This window comes from Eptesicus fuscus, chromosome 14, assembly GCF_027574615.1.
Source record: "Eptesicus fuscus isolate TK198812 chromosome 14, DD_ASM_mEF_20220401, whole genome shotgun sequence".
NCBI lineage: Eukaryota > Metazoa > Chordata > Mammalia > Chiroptera > Vespertilionidae > Eptesicus > Eptesicus fuscus.
The window spans coordinates 27,657,870-27,670,446 of NC_072486.1; the positions used below are offsets into that span (position 1 = coordinate 27,657,870).

Below are 12,577 nucleotides of genomic sequence, written 5' to 3' on the forward strand. Positions count from 1 at the left end.
GGGGAATTAATCTTTAACCAAGAGTCCAACCAAATTTATGTGTTAAGAAATAATGTGACATGAGCATCATAAAAGCAGGTCAGTACCAAAGTGCTTGATCAGAACACAAAAAGCAATCTTAGGCATAAAGGAAAATGTTCTGTGCCCGTGTGGGTCTACTTTTAATATATAGGTCCTGCCCTATCTGTATGTCAGGGCTTATTGGTAATTGAATACTTTCCATTTCTTCATTATCTCTTCTGTTTACTGTCTGCTTCCAGAGTAATCTCTTAACTCTCCCCAGCGAATTTTACAGTTCTCCTGTGAGATTTACCCTCTACCCCATGATCACCGTAATGCAGCTGAACAGAGAGAAAAGAGCATCCTGCCAGTAATACAAGTGAGGGGTTCTGGGGCTATGTGTCCCCGGTGCCTGCCCCTTAGACTTTACCTTCATCTAGAATTTGGTGGGAAAATAGCTTCTGCATAGCAGCTGATGTTCACATGTGGTTTTCTTTTGTAGCGTAATTGGACTCCCAGGAGAAGAGGACTGGCCTAGAGATGTTGCGCTTCCCAGGCAGGCTTTTCACGCAAAATCTCCTCAGCCTATTGAGAATTTTGTAAGCGACATTGACGAACAAGGCAAAGACCTACTTCTGGTAAGTTCACGCGATGCGGAGTTGATCTGCACTGTGCTGATCACGGACTTACCCTGTCCTCTCTGGGTGGTGGGGACAGCATCAGTTCAGCATCACGAGCCACCCCCTCCCGAGGCATGGGCCGCAACCTCTCTGCAGCTCTCCTTCCCACACCTAGACCGGAAGGAGTCAGCACTCCCATTCTGTAGTGTATTCTGCATTTCAAATATAGACGTAAGAGTCTGTAGGTCTTAGTAGAAATGTTGTGCTTCAGCTCTGTGTGGGCACAGCCAGTGATTGGCATGTCTGCAGAGCTGTTGATTTTCCCAGTAGAAACTCACTCCATCTTCCCCTGATGGTGGCTCATTTTCTGGTGCTTAGGCAATGGTTCCCTCCACTGCCAAGATATGAATAAGGACAGCTAAACTTCTTCCCCACTGTTTGTTTCTAAGGCCTGTATCTTTTGAAATAAATTAATTAGAAGTCAGAATATTGGCCTAGACCAGTGGTCGGCAAACTCATTAGTCAGCAGAGCCAAATATCAACAGTACAACGATTGAAATTTCTTTTGAGAGCCAAATTTTTTTAAAATATATTTTATTGATATTTTATAGAAAGGAAGGGAGAGGGATAGAGAGTTAGAAACATCGATGAGAGAGAAACATCTGAGAGAGAAACATTGATCAGCTGCCTCCTGCACACTCCCTACTGAATATGTGCCCACAACCAAGGTACATGCCCTTGACTGGAATTGAACCTGGGACCCTTCAGTCCGCAGGCCAACGCTCTATCCACTGAGCCAAACCAGCTGGGGCTGAGAGTCAAATTTTTTAAACTTAAACTTCTGCTAACACCACTTCTTCAAAATAGACTCGCCCAGGCCGTGGTATTTTGTGGAAGAGCCACACTCAAGGGGCCAAAGAGCCGCATGTGGCCCGCGAGCCGCAGTTTGCCGACCACGGGCCTAGACAGACTTGCTGACTCATCTGCTATTTAGGAAAATTTTTTGCTTGATTTCAAATAACACAGGCAAGTACTGACATTACCTTAGGAAAAGGGGGTTTGATGGGATGTTTCATGTGGCCTGGAGGTGGGCAGCCATTCAGAGTAGAAGTGCCCTGTCTCTGTCCTGTGTATCACCTGCTCTCAGCACCTCTGCTTTTCTCTGCCCCGGATGCCTCTTCTCCCCCTCATGGATTCTTTTCAGTCGTACTGTCTGGGCCCTTGACTATCAGAACTTCACATAACTCATGGCTTCTTCCAGCTCCAACCCCCACTGCTAACATTTGCCCTGTCAGGATTTCCTTCATCAGATTCCGAAAAGGAAGAACCTGACTGGCATGCCTTACCTTTTTGCCAGGCTGCTGGTCCAGTCAGCTGTGCTGGGAAGGGGTAGGGATCGTGTGGTATAAAATAGGGCCACCACAGGCTTTCCTTTTCAGCGGGAACTTTGAATGACAGACAGTGTCACCTGCTCATGTAGGGTGCCCCCTTAGCAGTGGTGTCTTTCACAGTCAGACAACACACTAGTGCCAGACTGGGGAAGTAGCAGGAGACCAAGAAGAAAAATGAACAAAGATTCCCACCAGCAGTGCACGAGGGTTCCTTTTTCTCCGCATCCTCGCCAGCACTTGTCGTTTGTTGGTTTGTTGATGACAGCCATTCTGACAGGTGTGAGATGGTACCGCATTGTTGTTTTGGTTGGCGAGGATGCGGAGAAAAAGGAACCTTCGTGCACTGCTGGTGGGAATGCAGACTGGTGCAGCCACTGTGGAGAACAGTTTGGAGTTTCCTCAAAACACTGAAAATAGAACTCCCATTTGACCCAGTAATCCCACTCCTAGGAATATATCCTAAGAAACTGGGAACACCAATTAGAAATGATATATGCACCCCTATGTTCATAGCAGCACAATTTACAATAGCTAAGATCTGGAAACAGCCTAGGTGCCCATCAGCAGATGACTGGATCAGAAAACTGTGGTACATCTACACAATGGAATACTATGCTGCCATAAAAAAGAAGGAATTCTTACCATTTGCAGCAACCTGGATGGAATTGGAGAACATTATGCTGAGTGAAATAAGCCAGTCAATGAAAGAAAAATACCACATGACCTCACTCATTTATGGATAATAAAGAACATTATAAACTGTTGAACAATAAGATAGATACAGAGGCAGTAAAGCATCAAACAGTCTGTCAAATTACAGCAGGAAGGTTAGGGAGAGGTGGGGAAGATAAGGGATCAACCGAAGGACTTGTATGCATGCATATAAGATAAGCATAACCAATGGACGCAAAACTCTGGGGGGTGAGGGCATATATGGGAGTGGGGTGGGAGGGGGCAATGGTAAGATATGTACACATATAATACCTTAATAAAAATAATAATAATAATAATAATAATAATAGAAGACCACCATAGGGCTGGCTGAATAGATGCTCTACAACTAGAATAAAAGAGGGGTATGTGGGATGATGCTGATGCGGGTGACCCAAAGACCACACTTTAAGAACTACAGCTCAGACGACACAAAAGAACTATGGCTCAGGCGATACAACAGCGGCCTGGAACGTGCTCGGCGCAGTTCCCCCGGCGGTCTCCGGCTGAGGGGACGGCTCCACTGGCAGCCAAGCACGGACAGACGAGCCCCTATGAGACATGGGGTGGGAGACTCCGCGCTTGCTGACCTCCGAGTCCGTCAAGAATCTCAACGCCCCGGAAGCGGCCAGGTGCGCATGCTCGGCGACCGGCCACCGATGCAGACCCAAGGGCCGACGCAGCGACTCCAGACCGGCCCACCGCCATGCACCGGGTGCACCGGAGCTTCGCCGAGCCGCCGCCCGACGAGTTCTGCAGCAGCCATACTGGAGCTCTGGAAGGATGGCCAGGGGAATTGCTGAGGGGGGATTGACCGGCAGGAATTGGGATCGGGAAGACGGGGCCCCGCTGAGACCCAGGTGCGGGCGAGGTTGCGCGCCTCTGGGCTCGGGTGTGGTCACACGCCTCTGGGTATAAGTGAGGCCCCACGTCCCTGGGTCTAGGTGAGGCCACAAGCCCCTGGGTCCAGGTGAGGCCGGACTCCGGGTCCGGGTGAGGCCAAGTGCCCCTGGACCCGGATGACGCTGGATCCCGTGCCCGGGCGAGGCCAAGCGCCCCTGGGTCTGAGAGAGCCCACACACACCTGGGTCCAGGCGAGACCATGTGTCCCTGGATCCGGGTGAGGCCGCGTGCACCTAGGCCCGGGTGAGCCCAAGTGGCCCTGGGTCTGGGAGAGGCCAAGCGTTCCTGGGTCCGGGCGAGACCATGCGTCCCTGGATCCGGATGAGGCCGCGTGCACCTAGGCCCGGGTGAGCCCAAGTGGCCCTGGGTCTGGGAGAGGCCAAGCGTTCCTGGGTCCGGGCGAGACCATGTGTCCCTGGATCCGGATGAGGCCTCGTGCACCTAGGCCCGGGTGAGCCCAAGTGGCCCTGGGTCTGGGAGAGGCCAAGCGTCCCTGGGTCCGGGTGAGACCATGCGTCCCTGGATCCGGGTGAGGCCTCGTGCACCTAGGCCCGGGTGAGCCCAAGTGGCCCTGGGTCTGGGAGAGGCCAAGCGTCCCTGGGTCCGGGTGAGACCATGCGTCCCTGGATCCGGATGAGGCCTCGTGCACCTAGGCCCGGGTGAGCCCAAGTGGCCCTGGGTCTGGGAGAGGCCAAGCGTCCCTGGGTCCGGGTGAGACCATGCGTCCCTGGATCCGGGTGAGGCCTCGTGCACCTAGGCCCGGGTGAGCCCAAGTGGCCCTGGGTCTGGGAGAGGCCAAGCGTCCCTGGGTCCGGGTGAGACCATGCGTCCCTGGATCCGGATGAGGCCTCGTGCACCTAGGCCCGGGTGAGCCCAAGTGGCCCTGGGTCTGGGAGAGGCCAAGCGTCCCTGGGTCCGGGTGAGACCATGTGTCCCTGGATCCGGATGAGGCCTCGTGCACCTAGGCCCGGGTGAGCCCAAGTGGCCCTGGGTCGGGGAGAGGCCAAGCGTCCCTGGGTCCGGGTGAGACCATGTGTCCCTGGATCCGGGTGAGGCCTCGTGCACCTAGGCCCGGGTGAGCCCAAGTGGCCCTGGGTCTGGGAGAGGCCAAGCATCCCTGGGTCCGGGTGAGACCATGTGTCCCTGGATCCGGGTGAGGCCTCGTGCACCTAGGCCCGGGTGAGCCCAAGTGGCCCTGGGTCTGGGAGAGGCCAAGCATCCCTGGGTCCGGGTGAGACCATGCGTCCCTGGATCTGGATGAGGCCTCGTGCATCTAGGCCCGGGTGAGCCCAAGTGGCCCTGGGTCTGGGAGAGGCCAATCGTTCCTGGGTCTGGGTGAGACCATGTGTCCCTGGATCCGGGTGAGGCCTCGTGAACCTAGGCCCGGGTGAGGCCACGTGCCCCTGGGTCTGGGAGAGGCCAAGCGTCCCTGGGTACGGGTGAAGCCAGATCCTGGGTCCGGGTGAGGCCGTGCGCCCCTGGATCCATCCGGGTGAGGCTGGGTCCCAGGCCCGGGTGAGACCACGCGCCCCTTCGTATGGGTGAGGCCACGTGCCCCTTAGTCCAGGTGACGCCGTGCCCCTGGGTTCGGCCGAGACCAAACCAGAGGGAGTCGGACCTCCATTACCACCATTTGTCCACCATCCAGAGCTGAGGGGTCAGTGCTGACATGTACACATAAGGAACTACTGGACATCGAAATTGGGTCTCAAAAGAACTGTTGGTCCAGGGGGAAGCTCGCTACAGATTGATTCATTTGCCTGTCAGCATAAATATTATTGCTCGTCTCACATTCAGTTCTTATTAGTATATATCTAGTGACATTTGATCTCGTTCATCTAGAGGAAATGATGAACAACATAGACTGAGGAACAAGAACAGAACCAGAAGTAAGGAGGCATCAATCGGACTATCGGGCCTCAGAGGGAGGATAGGGGAGGGTAGGGGGAGGGTGGGGGGGAGGGGGAGAGTTCAACCAAAGTACCTGTATGCATGCATATAAGCCTATCCAACGGTTAAGTTCAACAGGGGATTGGGGCCTGCGTGGGGAGAGGGGTGGGATGGGAATGGGGGGATGAGGACAAATATGTGACACCTTAATCAATAAAGAAACTTAAAAAAAAAAATAATAATAATAATAACAATAATAAAATAAAAAATAATGAACAAAGAAACGTACCCAAGAGAGAAGGAAGAAGCAAGTGGAGGAGTAAGAAGCAGAGCCAGTGACATCGGGACTAGGGGAAACGTAAGCATAATATCCACAGGCGTTCAGAGAAAGGACAGCCCGAAACCACACGGCTCGGCACTGCCTGCAGCTGCTTGTGGGACCCAGGCTGGAACCAGAGAGCAGAAGACGGGCCACTTGGTGCAAGAGAGGCAGCCGCGCCCCCAGCAGCACCCGTTGCCTCCTATTGGAAATCATTTACTAAGGAAGAAAAGTGAAGACTGTTAGAAAGTCGGTGTTATTTAAGAAACCATTAGCATTTGGAAGTTTAGCACGTTAAGTTATTCTTCATTTTCATGTGGAAAAAAAGGTTGGCTTTATACCATGCGTCAGTCATATATGTATGGGCATATATACCCCAACATTTATAAATGCTCTTATATATATACAAGGCGAAAACAGGTTTGAGTTGTGAGTGGCATTCTTTTGAGTTAGTAAAGCTCTTGTCATCTTAACCTGCGTGTCTTTTTCCATGCAAGCAACTATAGACCTACTTTTGCCCACCCCTGTATAGAAGACAATTCAGGGGGAAGATTATTTTTAACAACTGAAATCGACACATCTTTTCGAGTTTTGTCCCCTTGGTGATGGTTAACTTGGGAGGCTAAATACTTATTCCAAATATGATGCTTTTGCTGGGGAAAAAAAAATGTTAGAATTCCTGTTGTTTTCAGAGCCTGAGGCACTTTTTTTTTTTTTGATCGTTGTATTTAGTCTGCTTTTTCTGCATAACAAATAACAAAACAAAAAAAAATACTAGCATATAACAGTGAGCATTTCTTTCTTGCTCATGGGTCTGCAGATTGGCAGAGGCAGCCCTCCTCCTGCCTTCAGGGCAAGTACAGGTCCTTCCATGAGCCCTATTCTGGGGCCCAGGCCAGAGAGGCTTCAGCTCCTTGGAGCATGTTTTCTCCTGGGAGAAGGCGGATCCTCCCAGAGGGGCAAGCAGAAGCCTGAGAAGGCCGCGAAGGCCTAGGCTCCGAAAGCCACCCTGCTGCTCCTGTCCTCATCCCACCGCCGTCCAGAGCACGTGCCCTGGCCACGGCCAACCTTGGGAGAGGAAAGAACGCTCTCACCACAGAGGGTGGGAAGGGAAGAAAGGAATATGTGCTGGAAACGTTCAGATCCTCTTAAGTAAGTTGTCATTTCCAACGCTCATTTTGATAAGTCAGTGTTTTGGGGAAGTAAATTAAATGTTCTTGCAGAAACAATATTATTACATAAGATTTTTTTAATGCTCAAGCCAGCCAGTTGCACCTTTGGAGTAGAGCAATAATAGATCTTGGCCACCTTTCCCAACAGTATTTCTATAGGACATAATGTATTAAGACGTCCAACTTGAGATTCTCACACACACCCACATTAGGCTAAGGAATTCTCCTCCTCTCTCCCCTCTTTCCAGCTCTAAGCCATCAGTGTAACTGTGGGAACAGGGCTTCCTCCCAGAGAAGCCTCTAGGGACGTCTCTGTATCTTGAACACATTCCCACAACTTTTTTTTAAATATATTTTTATTGATTTCAGAGAGGAAGGGAGAGGGAGGGAGAGATAGAAACATCATTGATTGGCTGCCTCCTGCACAACCCACACTGGAGATCGAGGCCACACCCAGGCATGTGCCCCAACCGAGACTCGCTCTGTGACCTCTTGATTCATAGGTCGATGCTCAACCACTGAGCCGCACCAGCTGGGCTCCACGATTTTTTATTTCTTCTTTTCTGTGTTCTGGGGGTTAAACTGGCTGCTTCTTTTTCTAATGCCACTACCTAACTTTCTCCTTCTTAGACTCTGGGAAGAGAGAGCTCTGTCTCAAGAATGTTGCCCCTACTCTCCTGTCCTTTGGGAGTTCGTCCCTTCCTTGTCAAGCTTTTCTCAGAATGCTTATTGCTGCTAGAGACAGCAGAACCATTCAGTGAACGCGCTCCTTCCTCTGCTTGTCCTTTTGCTCTTTGGTTTGCAGAAGACACTATGAGGAGGCTAGCGCCCATGGACTGGTAGGGAGCTCAGGATGAGTAAGATTTCTGGGGACCCAAAAATTCGCCGGAAATTATACGTAGCATTTTCTATTTGTACATGTTTTCCTAGGTCAATCACGTTTAACAGAGCTCCTGAAGAGCAGAAACCCAGATTAACTGGAAGTGGTCTGCCTAGCCATAATAATGCTAAGTCTTTAGATGACATAGAAGACTCAAATACAGAGACATGTCAGATACCCAGCTCACTTCAGTGCCTCTTGCCTCACAAAGATGGAAACGCTGTTACAGCTTCCCTGCTGCTTGTGAACTCCCAGGGCAATGCTTGCCACCTGCTGGGTACTCCGGAGGTGTTGGTGGAAGGAGAAGTGTGGACTTGAAGAACAAGGTTGCTTGGGGTTGGATTGGAAATGGACTGAGATTAGGGAAATTTTCTGGCTCATTGATTAGGAATCAACCGTTTGGGAATGGAGATCACAGGTTCACCTTGTCCTCCTTTCACCTTCTACCTGCACTTTGAGTTGACAGCCTGGAACAGAGTTTAGTGACTTGAATTGAACCTAACGGATTCCTTCTAGGGATGCCGCTAGCCCATATGGCACCTGGATGTGAGTTAGAAGGAAGGCATCCCTCTGCTGGTGTAGCCCTGATTGGGATCTAGATTTTAGCCTGACTCTGCCTCCTCCTTAATAGAGAACGCCTTTATTTCCTGGCTTGACGTGTGTTTGTTTTTTGTTGTTATTTTGTTTTGTTTTTTATTTTAGGAATTTTTCAGAGACTGTTTTGGTTTGGAGAGCAGTTCAGTAATTACCCTTTACACTTGAACAACCTTGCCATTCTCTGCTCATTGACAAACTTTGTAGGAAGACTTCAGAGATAGGGTGAAGTCTCTGACAGTGGCACAAAGTTTGTTAGCATTAGAAAAATCACTACCTAAAGAAAATGACATGCCTACTACACTAGTAATAATATATCTTAAAGAACCTGGGGTGGGTTGCAGAGAAATTCTGGGTAGTAACAGTCCACAGGCAACCCAAAAGGTGTTGCCTTTTTCTGAGGGGCATTTTATACATTAAGGACATATATAAAATGAGAACTGTCTATAGTAAGCATGTCAAACTCTCGGCCCACGGGCTGCATGCAGCCCACAACAAATATTTTTGCGGCCCAGCCAATGTAACGGTATGTAAGAACCGTTTTAATAAAAATTTAATAACTTAATTTTTACAATATCCTGTTATACAGAATTATTAATAACAAACTGCAACGTTCACTAATGACTGATTACTATAATCGTGTTGCATTCATTTCCCTTATGCTCAGGCGCACCATTTCTCTCCACTAATACTAGCAGCGAATATTTTAGCAGCCGATTGGCATGTCAGTTTTCTTGTACTGACTTGTTTGGTGTGCACAACAGGAAATATATCGCTTTCGGAAAAAAGAAACATAGGTTTATTTGCGTTATGCTTATTAATTTGTGCAGTTATTCTGTGTCTGGTAAGTTAATGTTCAAGAAAAAATATTAGTTTTTATTAAAATGTTCTGTTATTTTATGTTAACGATTACTCATTTATTTCAGCCCTTTGTATTCATCGTATTCATCATGTCTCTATCGAAATAAACCTACGTTTCTATGAAAATTGAAGCTTTTGTTTTTTTGCGGCCCACATAAACTTACACCTTGTTTATTTGGCCCGTGTTAGCCTTTTGAGTTTGACATGCTTGGTCTACAGTGTACTTCGTGTCCCTTGAAATAGATGCTCATTCTCATTAGAGACACACATAATTCATGGTAGTGAAGATGTAACTACCCAAGCACATTTTTTTCAAGGGGACATGCTTTATGTCAATCAATTATTTCTTTTCTGTATCACAGAAGTGCTTGACATTTAATCCAGCCAAAAGAATATCTGCCTACGGTGCCCTGTCCCACCCATACTTCCACGACCTGGAGAGGCGCAAGGAGAGCCTGGATTCCCACCTGCCGCCCAGCCACAACAGCTCGGAGATGAATATAGCCTGAGCTCCCAGCCGCGGCCTCGAGCGGATCCCTGGAGAGCACCTTCGGTGTCTGATGGGTCCCCCTGCGTAAGCCCTTGCAGAGCTGTGGAAGATCACCGGCTGGGGACCTGCTAGCCGCCGTCTTCTGGATGGGCTCTGCTTCTCCGAGGAAACCGCTTAGTTTACTGTTTGGAATCAATGCAAGAGTGATTGCAGCTTTATGTTCATTCGTTGTGTGTTTGTCCGTTCGTCTCTTTGTTTGAGAAAAACCTGGAAAAATTCCAGACGAGAAGCTGCTGACCAATCGTGCTGCCATTTCATTTTCCTAACCTTGAATGCTGCCAGTGTGAAGTGAGCAATCCAGGCACAGCTGATTGTGATGGATCTCCCTGCAGCTGCCGGGCCTGATTTGGTACTTTTGAGTGGACATGTTGAGTGAGTGTGTGTGTGTGATTTTTGACCTCTTAAAGGGTTACTCTCTGTAAACGATGAGAATAATTGAATGCTGGGGATTCAGAGTGACCCATAAATAACAGGCTTCTGTTGACCGAAGGTGGTTCACCAGAATGGGCCCCCCCCCTCCCAATTAGAGAGAGGAGCCTATGTCCTCCGAATTTCTCTTCTGGCCACACGTAGTAAATTTGTTAGTAGTGAAACGTTCACTATCTAGATGAAGTTTTAGACACATCAAAGAGGGGGGGGAAATTCTAGTATCTTTATAGAGACGTATTTTTTAAAGCACACATTTCATTTACTCTTCCAAAAGCTAAATTTACTCATTCTAAGTACATTTTAACCTGTATAATATGCTTTATTGTTTCTTTTTCAAAAGTACCCTATTAAGCGCCTTTCTTACTTGCTATAGTTTTAGGGAATGTACCTCAAATAGAGAAAGCCTTTATTTCCTGGTTTGAAATGTATTTCCTTTTTTGGTTCTTTTGTTGTTGTTGTTGTTGTTGTTGATTTTAGGAATTTGTCAGAAACTGTTTCCTAGTTTGGTTTAGAGCGTAGTTCTCTGACTAGAAACAGGAATGCCATTTAAGTTTTTCCCACCTGTGACACTGTACTTTTTCTACAATTGCACTGCCTTGTTTGTGAAGTATCCATCTTATCTATCCCCCGCGCCTCTGATAAATATTACTATCCTTCCATTACCGATAGCAGATCACTTAAGCTGTTTGCATGCACTTTCTTTCTTCTTTCTTTCAATGAACCTTTCGTAAACAGATTCAGATTATGGTTTATGGCTCTTAATTCCACGATCCTAACAGGGTCCCTGTGCTCTCATTCTAATGCAATCTTCCTACCTGTCATTCCCCATTGTTGCCTAGGCAATGAGTGGAAGACTGGTTCTTCTCTATCACCAGCACATAGATGGCTTTAAACTGTTACTTAGTGTTTTATGCTTTTATGGAGTGTATTGTCAGTGTAGTATCTGAGGGAATATCTTTAACTATTTTTTTAGAGAGAAATATTTACTCTGATCTTTCCTCCTTCCTTCAGGCTGTGCTCATTTCCAGTGCCACACGCACACCCCTGCGCTCTGCGGAGCCAGCCTGACCCGGGCATTGTGAACAGCTTTACTCTTTTTCTTGCCATTTTCTCCAGAGATACTTTATATTTCATGCCATCTCTGCCTTATTTGTGGTGAGTGCTCATTTGGTTCTAATAACCAGAAGACACAGATTAAGTATGTTTGAGGAATTTTAGCTGCTTTGCCTTCTGACTCATGTTTTGAGTTCATGCAACCATGTTTTAGGGTTAGTGTTTTCAATGAATGGACATTGCTTCGCTGAGTAGAAAATATTCCAGGTGATGTTTGTGTATAGTCAAGCCTTACCGAATTCCTCACAGCTTAATATTGTATATGACCATCTTGAACAAGAGAAAAATTGGGAGTTTTCTCCTTGACAGTTTTTTGGATCACGAACCATTCTTTTTAATACATTTTTTTTTAATAGTGTTCCGATTCAGTAACTTGAAGAGCAGGAAAATTATTCTAAAGTAAGATATGGTGTTGCCCTATGAACCAGGAGATCACAGTTCAGTTCCTGGTCAGGGCACATACCTAGGTTGCAGGCTTGATCCCCAGTAGGGGGCATGCAGGAGGCAACCTATCAATGATTGTCATCACTGATGTTTCTATCTCTCTCTCTCCCTGTCCCTTCCTCTCTGAAATCAATAAAAATATATTTTTTAGAAATAAATAAAGATACGGATGAGAAGATGGGCCATAAGAATGTTTTACACTTTCTTCATTGTGACAGCATTATGTTTTGTCACCACTGTAAATGCTTGAGATATAATGAGCATTTAGGACTAGGTAGACTAGCAGTCTCCCATGGAAATGTGAGTTCTGCCTTTTCTTTTGGTTGGGAGCAATATACAAAGATGTTTTTGCTGGGGCCTAGAAATTGGATTTTAAAACTCACTGCACTGATTGATTATGAGCTTTTTCTGTTAGTATTCATGGCTAGAGTGAACATAACTTGAGTTTTTGCTTTTGCAAAAGTTTTCATAAGTTTGCTCTAGAAAAATGCAGCTGTTCTAAACTGGAATTTTTTTCAGCATTCTTTAGAATTTTAGACAAATAAGAGCTCCACTTTTATTTCTAGCATATGCTTTGGGGTCATTTCTCAGTAGTGTTGATAAAGAAAGCTTAAAGCACAAACTTGAAGGTATTAGGTCCTTGCCAGGTTATCCTCTGCGAGGCAGAATGAGAGGGCATCTCAGCCTCTCTGAACTTAGA

General features: G+C 47.4%; 2 protein-coding genes across 7 annotated transcripts in view; both read left to right on the forward strand.

The window, feature by feature from the left end:
• CDK6 (cyclin dependent kinase 6) overlaps window positions 1-9,867 on the forward strand; it is a 211,513-nt gene extending 201,646 nt beyond the window's left edge. For 4 of the 5 annotated variants that reach the window (XM_008149113.3, XM_054726284.1, XM_054726287.1 and 1 more), the window contains exons 7-8: window positions 503-638; window positions 9,704-9,867. In XM_008149113.3, coding sequence (XP_008147335.2) covers window positions 503-638; window positions 9,704-9,850 — 283 coding nt within the window. In that variant the 3' untranslated portion in view covers window positions 9,851-9,867. Of the gene's footprint in view, window positions 1-502; window positions 639-7,936; window positions 7,967-9,703 lie in introns of those variants that run through there. The other variant, XM_054726288.1, reaches the window with a different exon arrangement.
• A 308-nt stretch (window positions 9,868-10,175) lies between these two features.
• The window catches only part of FAM133B (family with sequence similarity 133 member B), a 40,833-nt gene continuing 38,431 nt past the window's right edge, over window positions 10,176-12,577 (forward strand). The window contains exon 1 of one of the 2 annotated variants that reach the window (XM_054726289.1): window positions 10,176-10,240. In XM_054726289.1, coding sequence (XP_054582264.1) covers window positions 10,208-10,240 — 33 coding nt within the window. In that variant the 5' untranslated portion in view covers window positions 10,176-10,207. The other variant, XM_054726290.1, reaches the window with a different exon arrangement.